A 15,959-nucleotide genomic window follows, 5' to 3' on the forward strand; every position below is an offset into this window, starting at 1 on the left:
GTTTCCATGGATGCCTCATATAACTTCTTCATAAATAGGATTGCTGCTTCATTCCAGTGGGGAATAGGAATGCTTTCTTGGCTTCTCTAATTCTATTTTGAAATTCTTTTTCTACTGTTTCTTCAAAAATTTAGTTTCATTATTTCATCCAGGAGGATGAGGCTAAGGAGGATTTATTTATGCCATCCCATCTCAAATACATGTAAGCCAGAGTGTGTGTGGATTGGGGTGGGGAGTGTGGGGCACCAAGCATTCCACGCACAAGAAACAACCTGTGTAAAGGCCTTAAGGCAAGTAAGAACTTGGCACTTTTGAGGAACTGAGAAAAGGTACCTGTGGTTGGACCATAGTGAGGGCAAGAGTGGTTGAGATGGTGATGGAGAACAATATGAAGACCATGGTAAGGAATTTGCTGGGACCACCCGGTTCACTTGACCCGAGTGGTAAACATCAGATACTGTGTTGTTAGCACACCCAGGTTCAAATCTCAGCTTACGCACTTACTAAAGTCTCTAAATTCATTCCTACACCTCTAAAATAGGGGAGTAATACCTGCTTCAGAAATGGGCTAGGTGAGTAGTAACTAAGAGCAATACCGGAGATACAGTAAAGCCACACAATAAATGGCAGGTGTTAGCATTTCTCCTTCTTTATTCACTGTGCCATATAGACCCTACTCTGGAATGTCAGACTCACAGGTTTTCCTTTTGTTGTTTTAAAAACTCATTCAGCTAATATTTATGAGCACTTAAAATTTTATATCCTAGCTACCCCCTCCCCCATAATTATGTTTTTATGTCTCATAGCTTCAAGGTTACAAAATCCTCAAGGGATTTCATATTAAATCTTTTGTAATCCAGGCACCAAGCACAGTGTCTGTTTCAGAAAATGTTTGAATAAATGAACAACTAAAAGAAAGTTTATGAAATATATGATTACCATATTTTAGCACTGTAATTGTTAGAATAATTTGTTTTAAATCAGTCCTATGTTAAAAAAATGAGCACATTTCTCCCTCATTCCATTTTTCTGTAATGTTTAGCAAAAATTGAAAATATGCCATTTAAAATCTGTAACTCTAGGAACAAGAAAACATGCTTATCGATTTTAAAATACACATATTGTCTTAAAATAAGTCACTGATAGACTTACATACTTTTTTCTAGATCAAACCTCTATTTTCATACGTTATTTTTTAAAAAGCATTATTCATCTTCAAATGCAAATAAGAATAAGACAGACATATAATACCATATAAATTTTTAGCAAGTTGAGTGCTAGTTTTTTAAAATATCTTATTTGGAGAAATTTATAGATTCACATGCACTTGTTATAAGAAATAATACAGAGAGGGGCGCCTGGGTGGCTCAGATGGTTAAGCGTCTGCCTTCGGCTCAGGTCATGATCCCAGGGACCTGGGATCGAGTCCCACATCGGGCTCCCTGCTCCTTGGGAGCCTGCTTCTCCCTCTGCCTCTCTCTCTCTCTCTGTCTCTCATGAATAAATAAATAAAATCTTAAAAAAAAAAAAAGAAAGAAAGAAATAATACAGAGAAATCCCGTATACCCTTCACCTGGGTTTCCTATTGGTGACGTCATCTTATATAACTGTAGTACAGTCTCACAGCAGGAAATTGACAGTGATAAAATCCACAGACTTCATTCAGGTTTCTCCAGTTTTTCATGCACTTGTTTGTGTGTGTATGCATTTAGTTCTGTGCCTTTTTATCACATATGCAGATTCATGTGACCATTCACCCCAGTAAGAGAACAGTTCCATCACAAGCATCCCTTGTGCTTCCCTTTTATAGATACAGCCACCCCTTCCCTTCCCCTCTTCCTAAAACCTGGCTACCACTAACCTGTTCTCCATTCCATAGTTTTGTCATTTCAAGAATATTATATATTTGGAATCATATAGTATGTAACCTTTTGGGGTTGGCTTTATTTACTCTGTATGATCCCCTTGAGATAAATTGAGAGCTCTTAAAAAGTGACTTGCAAAGAAAGTCTAACATCTTTCCACTGGCCACTTGCGCTTGCCCTTTAGCAAAAAAGGCAGGAATGAGCACTACAAAGGCAGAAAGATTCTTCACTTGAATGTCACTTGTTTTAATCTTAGGAGACTGAGAGGAGAAGTTGGGAATTCCTTTCCTTCCTTCCCCCCCCCTTCTTTCCTTCCTTCCTTCCTTCCTCTCTCTCTCTTTCTCTTTTTTTAAGATTTTATTTATTTATTTGATAGAACACAAAAGCAGGGAGGGAGCAGAATTTCTTTTCTGACCAACCTGTTGATCTCTTGGTAAAAAACAGCCATATTTCTTTTAAAGGGCATGGTCCATCTCCATACTTGTCTGTTTTATTTCCAAAGACCATTCCAGTTAATTCCATCTTCCAGTCTCCCTTTTTACTTCCTCTTTTTTCACCCTGACGAGTTGAAAACAAATTGTTGTGTGAATTAAGTTCTAGATGAGATTTCTCCAAATTGTTATAATCTGACAAATAGAGATAACTTGAAATTACATGCATAGAAGAGTTCTTGTCATTTGCATTGGTCATACAGGAAATGATTAAGGTTGCTACCTCACTAAGAGTCTTGTTTGGATTTGTTTTGCCTCAAAAGTAACTATGAAATGTATCATTCATTTGGATAATCTGAACATCCCTTGGGAATTTTATTCATAATAGGAGGTCCGTCTCATATCGAGTCATTTGGAGTCTTGATTAACAGTTTTATTTTTAGACAAGTATGTACCTGTAGTATATCACCTTTTAAGCTGTAAATAAGAGTTGTTTTTAATCCATTGTCAATGTGTCAAGAATTCTAGTACCCCACAAGCAAGAGTTCTTTTAAGGTATTTTCTAGATTGACTTAGCATGGCTTCAAAGAAGTAAAAAGATCTTTCATTAATAAATATTTAAATAAATGGAACATAATCTTTTAAAGGAAACTAGCTCACATTTATAGGAATTGCCATACAATTACTGAGAGGAGGTATAATTGACATTATTTATCTGAATAAGCTTGAGAAAGTTCTTACTATGACATAGGAGTAATTAACTACTGACCAACCTGTGTATCCAGTTGTTTATCTGGGTGATTGCTTTCAAAATTTTTTCTAAAGAAAGCATGGAAATTTAGTGTTTTCCTCCATTGGTGTTACAGCCCTAAGATACACTTGCCTATATATTGGGGCAGATGTATACTTCTAGTCTAGGAGCAAGGTTGTCACACAGAGATAAACATAGGAACAAGTCCAGACTCATCCATTAATCTTCCATATCAATAACCCAGTCTTTAGCTTCATTTGAAAATTAAGCACAATCAGAATTAATTTTACCTTTGAAAATGCCTTACAAAATTATAGTATTTATATAAACTGTGGCATGTTACTGACAATGAAGATCCAGAGCCTGACAAATTAAGCACTGAGGTGTTTACATGTTGGAACTATCCACATGTCCATACAACTACCAAAAAGGACCATTCCCATTCTTTTTTTTTTTTAAGATTTATTTTATTTATTATTTTTAGGCAGGGGGAGAGGGAGAGAGAGAATCTCAAGTAGGGTCCCCACTGAGCATGGAGCCTGATGCAGAGCTCGATCTCACCACCCTGAAATCATGACCTGAGCTGAAATCGAGAGTCAGACCGACTGAGCCACCCAGGCGCCCCCGCATTCCCATTCTACATACCGCACTGGCCATTTGATAAAATGCCCAGAATGCTGAAGCCTTTATTTGAATCTTCGTGCTGACCTTTCCAGTCTGCATTTCCACTTGCATACTGAAACTAAAGAAACTGAAATATTAATCAACAAATATTGAACACCTACTATATGCCAGCCATTGTACCAGGCACCAGAAGTGTTTCAGGCAATGTGTTACTTTACACAGCAATTTAAGTTTGTGGGTTTATTGCTGTTATTTTTAATTTGGGACATAAACTTTCTTCCTCAAGTAGTCTTTAAATGTTATTGTCAGTTTTAGATAGTTTTAAATGTAATATTTGATGGTTTCTTAGATTTAAGTATTTATAGACTTAGAGTTTTCATATTTTCTTTTTTCCCTACCCGGAGGGGTGATTAGGTTCTCAGTAGATTTTGAAATCTTACCTTGCATCTTGTTCTGATTTTGTAGCCCAAAGCTCTACCATGAGTTATAAACTTTAATGTTTTCTGGGGCCAGGCAGGTATGATAATAAGTGTATGAAGCAGGCCAGTGTGAATAAGTAGGGCTCAGTAGGGTCTGTGTCAAACTAAAAAGTTTATGTCCCCCTGTAAACATTAAAAAAAAAAAAAATGTTTTTAAACCTGTCAAACACAGCTAGAGGCCAAAAGTTTCCATCATTCTGAAAATTGAGATGCACATACATTCTTTAGACCATTGATTTTGAAATACAAAGGTGAACTATCAGTTTACTGGTGACAGTGGTATATATTAGTTTTAAAATAAGAAATTCTGGGAACTTTGCTGCATGAACCCATTTATGGTATGGGGAGTATATATTATTTAGTTTAATATATTGTGGACACCTTTGCATGTCAGATCATATAGATCTATACCTCATGTTGTTTAATAACTACAGATTTCCTTAGTAAGGATATACCGTCACATATTTTTCCATTTCCATATTGATGGATAATAGGGAAAGTCTGAAGTATGCTTTGGCATTGTCTTTGCAGATTCTAAGAATTAAGTCTTTTTTCCCCCTTTTTCTTTGTTATTTTTAAATATTATAATTTGAATAAAAGCCCAATAGAAATTAGTTTTAAACTTTAAAGATGATTCTGGAAAAAAGTAGATTCATATAATTTACATAACTCTTAGGAAGCTTGAATTTAATTATATCTTTTTCTCGTTGAACACATGTGGCTGAACCATTATGAGGGGCATAATTTCTTGGGCATTAATGACTGAAGGACCCTTATACAATAGTATGAAGCCATTAAAAGATTCCATATAAATTCAAAGTATATAGTACATATTTATCAGTATTCACATATAAAGAGACAGCTGTAAATAGTGTATCTCTGAGAACTAAAATTCATATTGTAGAGATATTGCATTCCTTGCTTTAAGAATCACTCATTACTTATTTGTTATATGAAATAAATAAGTGGTGCTTTCTTAAAATTTAATCATTCTTATAAACTATTACTTGAATTTTGTTCAGATGGAACTTAAAAAGTTTCTGGATTGTATTACTTATTTACAGCAGTATGATTTTATCAGATCTCTTCCTGTATTACTTACGCTCTTTGGTCTAATTTCAAATTTCATTCTGGTTAAAAAAGGCAGCAAGAAATTCTTACTGGACATATAGAAAGAGCTTTTCACCTGGAATATAGATTTCTTTTTCTTTTTCTTTTATCTTCTAAAAAACTTTTTATGGAAATAAAATGCACATACTGTTAGAATTTAATTTCTAGTATGGTATCTAGTTCTACTCCATCTAATATGGGATCTGGTCACATGCCAGTAAATGAGGAATTCTTTGTGCTTAGCATTTTTGTAGAGGAGATATTTTATAACTTTGAGTACATTTTCAAAGTCCTGAGGCACTGGGAATGGCGTTGGCCATGTTGGTGGTAGATAGTAAATCAGTGACCTGGTCTCTAAATGGTGCTGTGGTAGGCACCAATCTATTCATTGTAGACTTGGCCATCTTAAAGATGTTCTGGTATTTTTTTTTTAGAAGAAAAAAGTATTGGTAGCTGAAGAAGAGAGCTTGGCTAACCTGGGACCAGGCACAAGTCAAACTGGTACAATGATATTCTCTGTTCTTTATATATAAAGAAGCTAGGTTAGTCCCAGGACTCAGCTCTGGACTAGACCCAACTTTTGGGAAGGTCTTATTTGCTCTCTTTAACAGAGGCCTAGAAGTATAGAAAATCCCCCTTGCGTTTCTGTAACTAATAGGGAAATGAGTGATGTCATGGTTTTTAAAAATAACATCAAGTTAATTATGGATAGAGAAAAAATTAAAAAGTGAACACTTAGAAATGTTTTACAAAAGGTATAAATAAACATATTTACTTGAAATGTAAATTCATTGGACCTCAAAAATGTTAATTCCATTATTTACCTTAGGTTATCCACTGAGGATGAATCTATGTCCTTTGTCACACACAGCTTCTCCTCTACCCTCCCAAAATAAATGATCCTGCATTTGGGTTTAACATAACAACTATTATTGATTCCCCCTTTAACCATTGTAAAGTTCTTTATTGTTTCTGGTTAATTTGTTTAGGTTTGAATAATTTTGTAGGATAAAGAGTTATATATAACTCAATGTTTTCCCTTTATTTTTTCTAAGTAGATTATCAACTAAATTTTTCTTCTGTTTAGTGGTGTGACCTGCAGCGTCACCTCTTTTGTTAGTTTTTCAGTGGAAAAAATGTATACTAAAGTAATAGTGATAACCTATAAAAAGTCCAACTCTGAACATTGTTGAAGTAGTTAAATACAAAAGCATAATGAATTTTGGTTTCCCTTTATTTATTAAGGCAAACATATCTGCCCCCCCATATATGTTAAATAATGGAAATGAAATCATATGCCAAATTCTCATTCTTTAAAAAAAAAGTCTTTACAGAATTTAAATAAATAAACAGAAAATAGCATTAGTAATAATTTAGAATGTGATTGAAATGAAAAGCCTAGGAGTAATTTTTTTACTTTCAAAATTTCAAGATTTATATTAAAAGAATCCTTGTCTTCTTTCAGATAAATTTGCGCCTCATCTTGGTAAGCGGGAAAACAAAAGAGTTCCTGTTTTCTCCTAATGATTCTGCTTCTGACATTGCAAAGCATGTGTATGACAATTGGCCAATGGGTGAGTGGTGTTTTTCTCTTGAGAATGAATAATGTTAATTCTTTATACCCTACCTTGTTTCACAAACATTTTGAAAATGTTATAAAGATTTAAGAGAAAAACAAATAATTGAGAGATTAGTCTTCAGAGTTAAAGGGGAAGGAACACTATATCTGTCCCTGGATTTTGTTCTTCAGCTACCTCATTGCAAAATAGGGAAGGAGCCAGTATGCAAAATCTGTTTTTGCCTTAGAACCGTTTTAATGTAAATGAAAATTATTTTTTAAAAGAAAAACACAAAGTAGCTAACACATGCACACAACTTTCCTATTAGTAAATCTGTTTATAACAAACACAAAGTAAAAGGAAAGAAAAACTATTTTTAACAAATTAAAATACATTCTCATTAGTCTCTCCTATCTATAACCTATTTAAAATTGAGTTTGACACAAAGTTAATTTCTAATTCATGTCACTTCATGTGTCCTCTGAACTACAAGAGCAAGAAGGTATAAAACCCATTTATGCATTGCATTTTCAAGCCAGTATACATGACAAACAAAATTTGAGGGAGTGGGGGAGTGGTATTCCTTCCTTTGTCTGATTCTTTTCCATGTAGTAAGACTTTGTCTTGCCATCCTAAAGTGAGTCTTTGGCTTGTGTTTTTCCTTCGAACTTTCTTTTTAGGGCATGTATTATAGTAATATGAATGTTTCAGCTGATTTAACATAATTTTACTAGCCAAAGCAATTTGGACTTTTAAAGGACAAGACTCATTTCACCAAAGAACACAGTGTATTCAAAATGAATCAATCAGATCAGTGTTTCTCAGCCTTAAGTAATATATGGAACTCCTTTAGAGGAAGAAAATTCTTGTAGATTCCCTAGTGCTGACTTAAATTATTTTTATTACAATGTTTTTTTTTTTAAAGATAGAAACATGAAACCCAACTAAGATGCTTTATCCTTATTAACTCATACACAACCATAAAACAGATCTAAAAAGAAAATGGAAATATAACTCTAAAACCAGTAATGTTCAAATTAACAACATTAATGTGCCAGATGATACATTTTTGCTTAAACCAACTCACTGCTTGCACCATGAATGTAGTACTGTTGAGTTTGGCATGCCTGTGCTCCTGCTTGCTATATGAGGACCCAGTTATCTGCAGATTCACCACAAAACCTTCATTCACACAGTGTACCCAATTGTCATTTAGCCTTCACTTAGCAAGAATGCATTGTTTATGTATTTAGTCAACCACTGTTCTTTTCTTATTAGCCTCTTGACAATTAAAGAAGTACTGCTTGGTGCCAGTACAATCATAAACTGCATATGTGGGCAATAAATCCCAAGACTGTACTTGGTTATAAGGTGATTATTTGAATTATCTAGATAATCTCTTCCAGATTATCATTAAAATGAAAATATGATTTAAAAATTCTTGAGTAGGACTTTCAGAACCTAAGAACATGGCTCTGTTGTTCATGAGCTCAGGATTCATAGACATGCATTTAAGAAACACTGATTTGGACAAATACTTTCAAATGACTGGATCTTTCTTCCATTGATAATTAAGGGACTAGTCAATGTTAGTTCCTAAATCAGGGAGGGACTAAAGCGAAAGGTTGGAGGTAAGAAGGAATTTCAGAAAATTCCTTCAGAAAAAGCTAAAATAGACTAAACTTGGGGCTCTTAGAATATGGGATTATCCTCATAAGCCAGGCATGACAGTACCCATCAGTAGGAAAAGCATTTTTTAAATACCTAATAGTGATGTTGTACTAAATACGATCTAGAAAATTACTTTTGTGATTTGGGGAGGAGAGGGTAAAGATCAGTTTTGACATGTATGGTATTGTAGAAAAGATTACACAACACAAAAAAGGGCAGTTCCTCTCAAAAATTTATTTTTGGGGGGCAGCATTATAACTTGTAAAAAAGGAAAAACTTTTACCTTCATAATTGTTTGATTTAGATATGAAAATTACTTTTAATTCCTTAAAAATCCTGATAAATAGTAACCGAAGGTGGGACTCGAGTGCAGGTGTTGGCCATACTGGTGCCCCAAATGAAGGGACCAGCCCTCTACCAGCACTGGAAATTGACTGTATCTATCCCACGTTACTTATTTTCACACATAAATTTTTGAGCCCAGCCTTTCCTAAGTTTGCCACTTCTACCCAGCAATTTTAGACAATGCAGGGAATAAAAATAAATTTTTTATTTTATCTAAAATATTTAAATTAACAATCTACATTTTATCTCATAATAGGTCAGCAAATGTAAATATTTGTTGGTGCTAATAATGAAAGTATAGTAAATATTAAATCGGTAGAAGAAAACACTTGGTGCAGTATATTTTTGGAAAGAGTTTTTCTTGGTCTACTCTTAGGCAGTTTAGTGGAATATATAGTTAATAGGTGGAATAGCTCTTACCAGCTCAGAGGTCCAAAAAAATATCCACTAAATATATGTTACTAGTTGCTGAAATTCCTCTTTAAAGCATTGTTCTTCTATAGGTCTCTCTAAATTTCAGATCCTCTTGAGAGTTTGGAAAGGTAGATAGCATATTAAACCCAATGAAGTACATGGAAATCACAATACTCTGTATAAAATAATGAAGTATGTAGCTTCAAGTTTTTGCATCTCAAAACAATACTTAAAGATTTTTAGAATATTTTTTTTTCCAGTGAATTAGACACTGTCATTTGTCTTTATATGTATGGACACTTCCATCTTGACCAGAAATAGTCTATTAACCAGTAATTTTGGACCTTGAGAGCTTGTTTGGAGGTTCTAGCAGGGGAGCGCAGCTACTCGTATACCCTTGACCGAAGAACGGTCCTCCTCTATCGGGGAAGGTCGTCCTCTTCGACGGAGCGCACAGCTTCGGGAGGGACGCACATGGAGTGGTGAAGGAGGAAGGGGACACCCGCCTAGCCAGCCAGGTCAGCCGAATCAACCCTGGCGATCAATGGGGTGACAGATGTCGCAGCGATCACAAACTGAGGGTTCTAGAGGGGAGGGGGGTGGGGGGATGGGTTAGCTTGGTGATGGGTATTGAGGAGGGCACGTTCTGCATGGAGCATTGGGTGTTATGCACAAACAGTGAATCATGGAACACTACATCAAAACTAATGATGTAATGTATGGTGATTAACATAACAATAAAAAATTTAAAAAACAATAATTTTGGGAGCAATGAATTCATAGTAATCCATACTAAAGTGTTAGAGGTTTAGTTGATCTTTTTTCTAGAAGAAGAGGGACCTGGGAGCACTAGTGTCAGAAGGCAACAGAGGCGCACGCAAGTGGGGGAGGAAGGACCTGCAGAAAAAGCACCAGGGGGCTAGAGAAGAGAGGACTCCGTTTCATTTCTCTTGTCCCATTTCTCTTGTGCTGAGTCAGTGGGAGGCACGCTTTTATCAAATTCATATTCATCATTTTGAACACTCAGAAGGAAAAGTGCTCTACTTACCTCTTTTCTGTCACTTCTCTTTAGGATATTTTAAACTCATCCTTGTATTGACAGTTAGCTCCTGATAATAGGAGCTTCTTTAGGAAATAAACATATCATACAAGAATTCTTGAGAAAGATGATAATGGAATTCTTTTTTTTTTTTTTTTTAAGATTTTATTTATTTATTTGACAGAGAGAGACACAGCGAGAGAGGGAACACAAGCAGGGGGAGTGGGAGAGGGAGAAGCAGGCTTCCCACGGAGCAGGGAGCCCGATGCGGGGCTCGATCCCAGGACCCTGGGATCATGACCTGAGCCGAAGGCAGACACTTAACGACTGAGCCACCCAGGCGCCCCGATAATGGAATTCTTAAATCTTTGTCACAATCAGAGCTTAAATGATTGTATCTACCAGCTAGTGAAATCACTAACCCTGTACCCTATCACATTATCAGTGTCCTTAAATCATTATTTTAACAGAATAGTATTCCATATTTCACTATAACATAAGTTGTACACAAAATGAAATATTCTGCTACCCATCCTACTCACCAGTTTTTTTATTTTCTTTATGTACTTTCCTATCACATTTGTGTAGTACCTTCTAATATATGTTATTTTCAAGTTTCTTCTTCTGAATATTTTGGGTAAAGTGAACTTAAAGTTGTGTCTTCTATAATGTTTATCATTTGGCTTCAGAAGACAAAGTATAAATCAGTGTTATCCAAAAGTAAACATTGTTAATTTTTTTGTTATTTTTAAAATTTGTGTTCTCCAGTTTTATTGAGGTATAATTTTTTTGTTATTCTCTGTATCAGTATATCAAAATCTTTGTTAAACTTATTGTCTCTAGCTTCAAATATATATTTTAGCAGGTACAAATATTGGAACATTATAATATTCTCTGTTAATTGCTGGTAATAGTAATTAATTTTCAAATGACATTTTTCTTTACCTAGTAGATTTTTCCCAACTCATTCATCTTAATCTTTAAACTTCAGGACTATAAACAATGCAGTAATACCTTAATTCTGTCTTGAAATACACCTAACAAGTTCACTGCTTCTTTTCAGACTGGGAAGAAGAGCAGGTCAGCAGTCCAAATATTCTACGACTTATTTATCAAGGGCGATTTCTGCATGGAAATGTCACATTAGGAGGTAATAGTCACCTTTGTAATGGGATTTAATGTCTGTCTCATGACAGCGGCATTCATTTGTTTGTTTCAATGCTGTTGGCTGATTTTACAAAAATTATTTCAAACTCATGAATTCTGCCTGTTTTGGTAACTCAACTTCTTTACATTTTGCATTCTGTTAAATTTCATTTTAGCACTGTGATAAGTGTTTACTCCCTTATGAAATAAACTCTATCTCATTAGATGTAGGAATCCATACCTATTATTTTGTAAATGTAATTTTATTGTACTTCTTGATAATATAAATTCGATGTAATATTTTTAAGTTAAAGCCAGACACACAGAGTAGGCGAAGTTTATGATAATTGGTTTTCAGTTTGACTCTTATAATTGCCCATCGTGCAAGAACGAAGGTAAATGTTATGTTAGAGAGACCTTGTAGTGTGAGGATTAAAAGAGCAGATTTAGAACCCAGTTATCCTAGTTGTATCCTGGCTCCGCTGCTTCCTGCTGTATAATCTTGGGGAAGTTACTTAATTTTCCTCTGTGATAAAATGGGCTAACAATAGTGCCTACCTCCTAGGTTAAGAGGGTTAAATTATATATTCACAGCACTTAGAACAAACACTTCTTTGGTATCACTGCTCTTTATATGTGATTGGAGAAATGTAGCTCAATAGTGCCCCCTTATGGGGTACCTTCTCTACCATCAGCAGGGTTTGTTTTGTTTTTAGTACCTGCATTTCAAATATATTCTGATAATTAGATATTTGTAGGCTTAAAATTAAGTGATCTACTTTAATATTTTTGTTTAAATATAGTCTTTTTTCTCTAAACCTAACAACAAAATTGATCAATATATCTGGGTGTTTGATAAAGGTTGAATAACATTCAACTATGTGGTTTTTTGGTCACAATTTTTCTTTAGTTTCCCTGTGTTCTTGAATGTGAATAATAAAGGAGACAGTACACAGGGTCATGGTAAACTATCTTCAAATACTTGAATGGCTAGTATGGAGAAAGGCGCAGGCTAGCTTTGCATGGCTTGAGACTTGCTCTGTTAGACTTAGGACCAACAGCTGGGAATTAAAAGCAGACAGATTACTATTCAATACAAGAAAGAATTTATTTGAGCATGTCAAGCTGCCTAAAGAAAGAATAGACCACTGAGGAAAAAGAGTGAAATCCTTTTTATTGGTTACATACAAGCAGTAGGTACAGCCATGGGTGGGGTTCAGTCATTTTGTGGATGTTTAGTTAAACCAGGAGACCTGGGCATTCTTTGCCACTCTTACGATTTTGTGGTTCCAGTTAAGTTTCAGGTTTAATTTTTTTGTTACCAAGTTTCTTAAAACGTAGCCCTGAATCCCCTTTTTTTAAGATCTAACTTTTTAGTTCCATAGAATTTCAGTCTACTAAAGAACAGGTGTGATAACAGTCTTACTAAGGATAAAGAAGATCAGTTACAAGTTTGACACTCAATACATTGCAGTTCATTCTTTCCCAAAATGTGGTGGAGACTGGCATTCAATCAGGAATCAACTGGGGTACTTATTTTGAAATGCAGATTTCTGCGTGCTGGCTAGTTGGAGGAGAGCTTTCACTGTCTCCCTCCTTCCCTCTCTCCCTCCTTCTGTTTCTTCCTCCCTCCCTCCCCTTCCCCTTTTCTTTTCCCCTCCCTTTTTCCCCATCTCCCCGTCCACTACTGAATTGAAATCCTGGGTGATTTTTATGTGAGGTTGAAAACTCCTGTTCTGGGGGCGCCTGGGTGGCTCAGTCGGTAAAGCATCTGCCTTCTGCTCAGGTCATGATCCCAGGGTTCTGGGATCCAGCCCAGCGTAGGGGTCCCTGCTCAGCAGGAAGTCTGCTTCTCCCCTTCTCCCTCTGCCCCTCCCCCCCAACTCCTACTCTCTCTTGCTGTTTCTCTCTCTCTCTCAAATGAATAAATAAAATCTTTAAAAGAAAACTGTTCTAGATATTGTACAGAGTCATCATAGAAAGCAGAAGCCTCCACAGTGAAGGAAAGAGAAAGCCTTTTAAATTCTTGTATCCTTCTTCTTTTCCCTTCTTTGATACTGTTAGCATCCATATCTCCTATTTCCAGTTAAAATTCAAATGGAGAAAGAAAATAATAATCGCTAGCTTCAAATGGTAAGCCACTCAGCAGCTTTCCAGGCCTGTCCACACTTCTCTAAATGTACAGCTCCATTCACTTACCTGTTTTCTGAGATCTATCTTCCTTGCTTTCTCAAAATGATGGTGATGATGATGAGGGTAATATTTACTGCATGTTTTCTTTGTGCCAAGCCCTGGACTAAGCACTTTCCTTGGATTGTTTCATTTAGTCAATACAGCTGTAAAGGGCAGGTGATAGAATTCCTGTCTCTATTTGGGTAGAGGAAACTGAGGCCGGGGGAGCAGGTAAATGACTCGCTCATGCCTCATCTCATATTGGCAAGTAGTGGAGATGTGATTTTCAACCCGGATCCGGCTTACTGGAGTCCAGGAGATGATAGGAGAGTGATATGCAACCTTAAGTTCAGTCAGTCTTTCCCAGTACATTTAATGAAAAATTTTATAATACAAAGTTTTATTTGCATTTTAATGTTAAATCAGCCCTAGGAGATTATCCAGAAAAAGCCCTCCTCTTATTTCATCAGAGCATGTATTTACGGGCCATCATACTTCATTTGAACTTGAGAAGTTAAGAGAATAGAACAAATAATGGCTGGCCAACTTTAAGTAAGATGGAAACTCACCTTGATTACATGAAATATGAATAATATTGAAGATATTTAGGACTACATGTTAACCATCATCCTATGGGGCAAGATTTAAAAAGCAGGTAGCAGGAGGATCATACTTGCTAAGTAATGATCTTAAGCCTGCCTTAAGTTTGTAGTTAGTGAAGAGAAAGTAGTTCTGGATGTCGGCACTAAATCTCAACTATGGAAATAACTTTATAAGTTAGATATACTGGCTGCTTCTAATTTTATACACAGAATAACAGATTCACCATGAAACTTAATGTCTATATTTGCTTAAGTGATTCATGGATACATGGTGTGTGTTGTATCATTCTACGTCTGAAATATTTCATAATAAAATTTTTTATTATGAATGAGAAAAGCCTTTTAAATTAAGACCTGATTAGAAAACAGTAATTATTAATAATGCCAAGATAGTGATTCTCTTAAAGTAACCTTTTAAAGAAAATTATTTTTTCATTGAATAATATAGGGTTGAGAATAAATATTTAAAATTAAGTTTGTTGTTTGTTCTTTTTCTACATTATAGTGGCCTGTTCAATGCAGTAATTTTATTAGGTGACTGCATATTAGACTGATAATTAGATTCAGAAACAAATATCTCTTAATCTAAACTTTTCCCTAATCTAGAAAAGGTATTCTCAAAAACTTTTTTTAGTTCCTTTTCTCCTCTGAAGGTTATCTCCAATGTTAATTAATTATCTATTTTCTCTTGTCCCCTTCCTTCAACAGTATGGTTATTGGTGTCAGACTAAGGGCCATAGCTGGGCAGAATAATTTCCTGACTTGTTTCTGTGATAATATTAACCTAATTTCATTTTGTAAGAGATCTCTAACTGGTCAGAAATTCAGTCTGTTGAGGAGGTCCTACAAAAAGCAATCAATTCTTTAAATGGTTTCAATTCTGATTAGTGATTTCAGTAGGTCAGTATATATTTAACAGACTATCTTCTGCTTTTCCCATAGCATTAAAACTTCCTTTTGGCAAAACAACGGTGATGCATTTGGTGGCCAGAGAGACATTGCCAGAGCCCAATTCTCAAGGTAAGCCACAGCCTGCAGAGGCTTCTCACTCAAGCCACGGAGACAGGCACTCAAAAACGGTTCTGTGTTTTTGGACCTTCTGAGGGAAAGGAAGTTTTCATTGTTTATGAACAGAGCTTGTTAAGCAAATAACCAGACATCCTGGAAACGGGCTGTGATTAAAACAGGCTATAATTATAATTATAGCTTTTTAATTAAAAAAATTGCAAACATTAAAAAAAAATTCTTATAATGTTTGGATGCCACCCTCCCCATTTGAGGATTTTTATAAACCAGGCTTTTCTGCATTTTCTCCAGGTCAGAGGAATCGCGAAAAGACTGGAGAGAGTAATTGTTGTGTAATCCTGTAAACACTGTCTGCCAGGTGTGCTGTGATGTGGTCTTTGTCTTTCATGCTGCTGGGACAGAAGAGACCCAGCATTGCTTCAGAAACCCTTAGGAAGAGCCTGCCTGTAAATCCACGGAACTGAATAATCTCATGAACACTGTCATCTTCTCGCATCAGAGTAAAAAGAACCAAGAACATTTTTCACTACGATTTTTTTATTTCTAGTGTCTTTAAGTTGAGCAGTTTTAAAATATATTGGTTTTTGAATGCTGTCAATCTCCGGGGGCAGAGTTCTCTTTCCTAGCGGAAGCCATTCTGCTACCACAGAAATTTTCATCACCAGAACTAACAAATCAAATGTTCCAAATATAGTTTGCACTAAAAAAGATTGACATTATTTTCT

At 35.5% G+C, this 15,959-nt stretch overlaps 1 protein-coding gene across 1 annotated transcript in view; it reads left to right on the plus strand.

Annotated features, from left to right (window-relative positions):
• The window catches only part of UBL3 (ubiquitin like 3), a 63,321-nt gene extending 47,592 nt beyond the window's left edge, over window positions 1–15,729 (plus strand). Inside the window, exons 2-5 of the mRNA XM_032403261.1 lie at window positions 6,726–6,834; window positions 11,352–11,438; window positions 15,151–15,228; window positions 15,526–15,729. Coding sequence (XP_032259152.1) covers window positions 6,726–6,834; window positions 11,352–11,438; window positions 15,151–15,228; window positions 15,526–15,578 — 327 coding nt within the window. The 3' untranslated portion in view covers window positions 15,579–15,729. The remainder of the gene's footprint in view (window positions 1–6,725; window positions 6,835–11,351; window positions 11,439–15,150; window positions 15,229–15,525) is intronic.
• The last annotated feature ends 230 nt before the right edge of the window (window positions 15,730–15,959 follow it).

This window comes from Phoca vitulina, unplaced genomic scaffold, assembly GCF_004348235.1.
Source record: "Phoca vitulina isolate PV1807 unplaced genomic scaffold, GSC_HSeal_1.0 scaffold5, whole genome shotgun sequence".
Classification (NCBI taxonomy): Eukaryota; Metazoa; Chordata; class Mammalia; order Carnivora; family Phocidae; genus Phoca; species Phoca vitulina.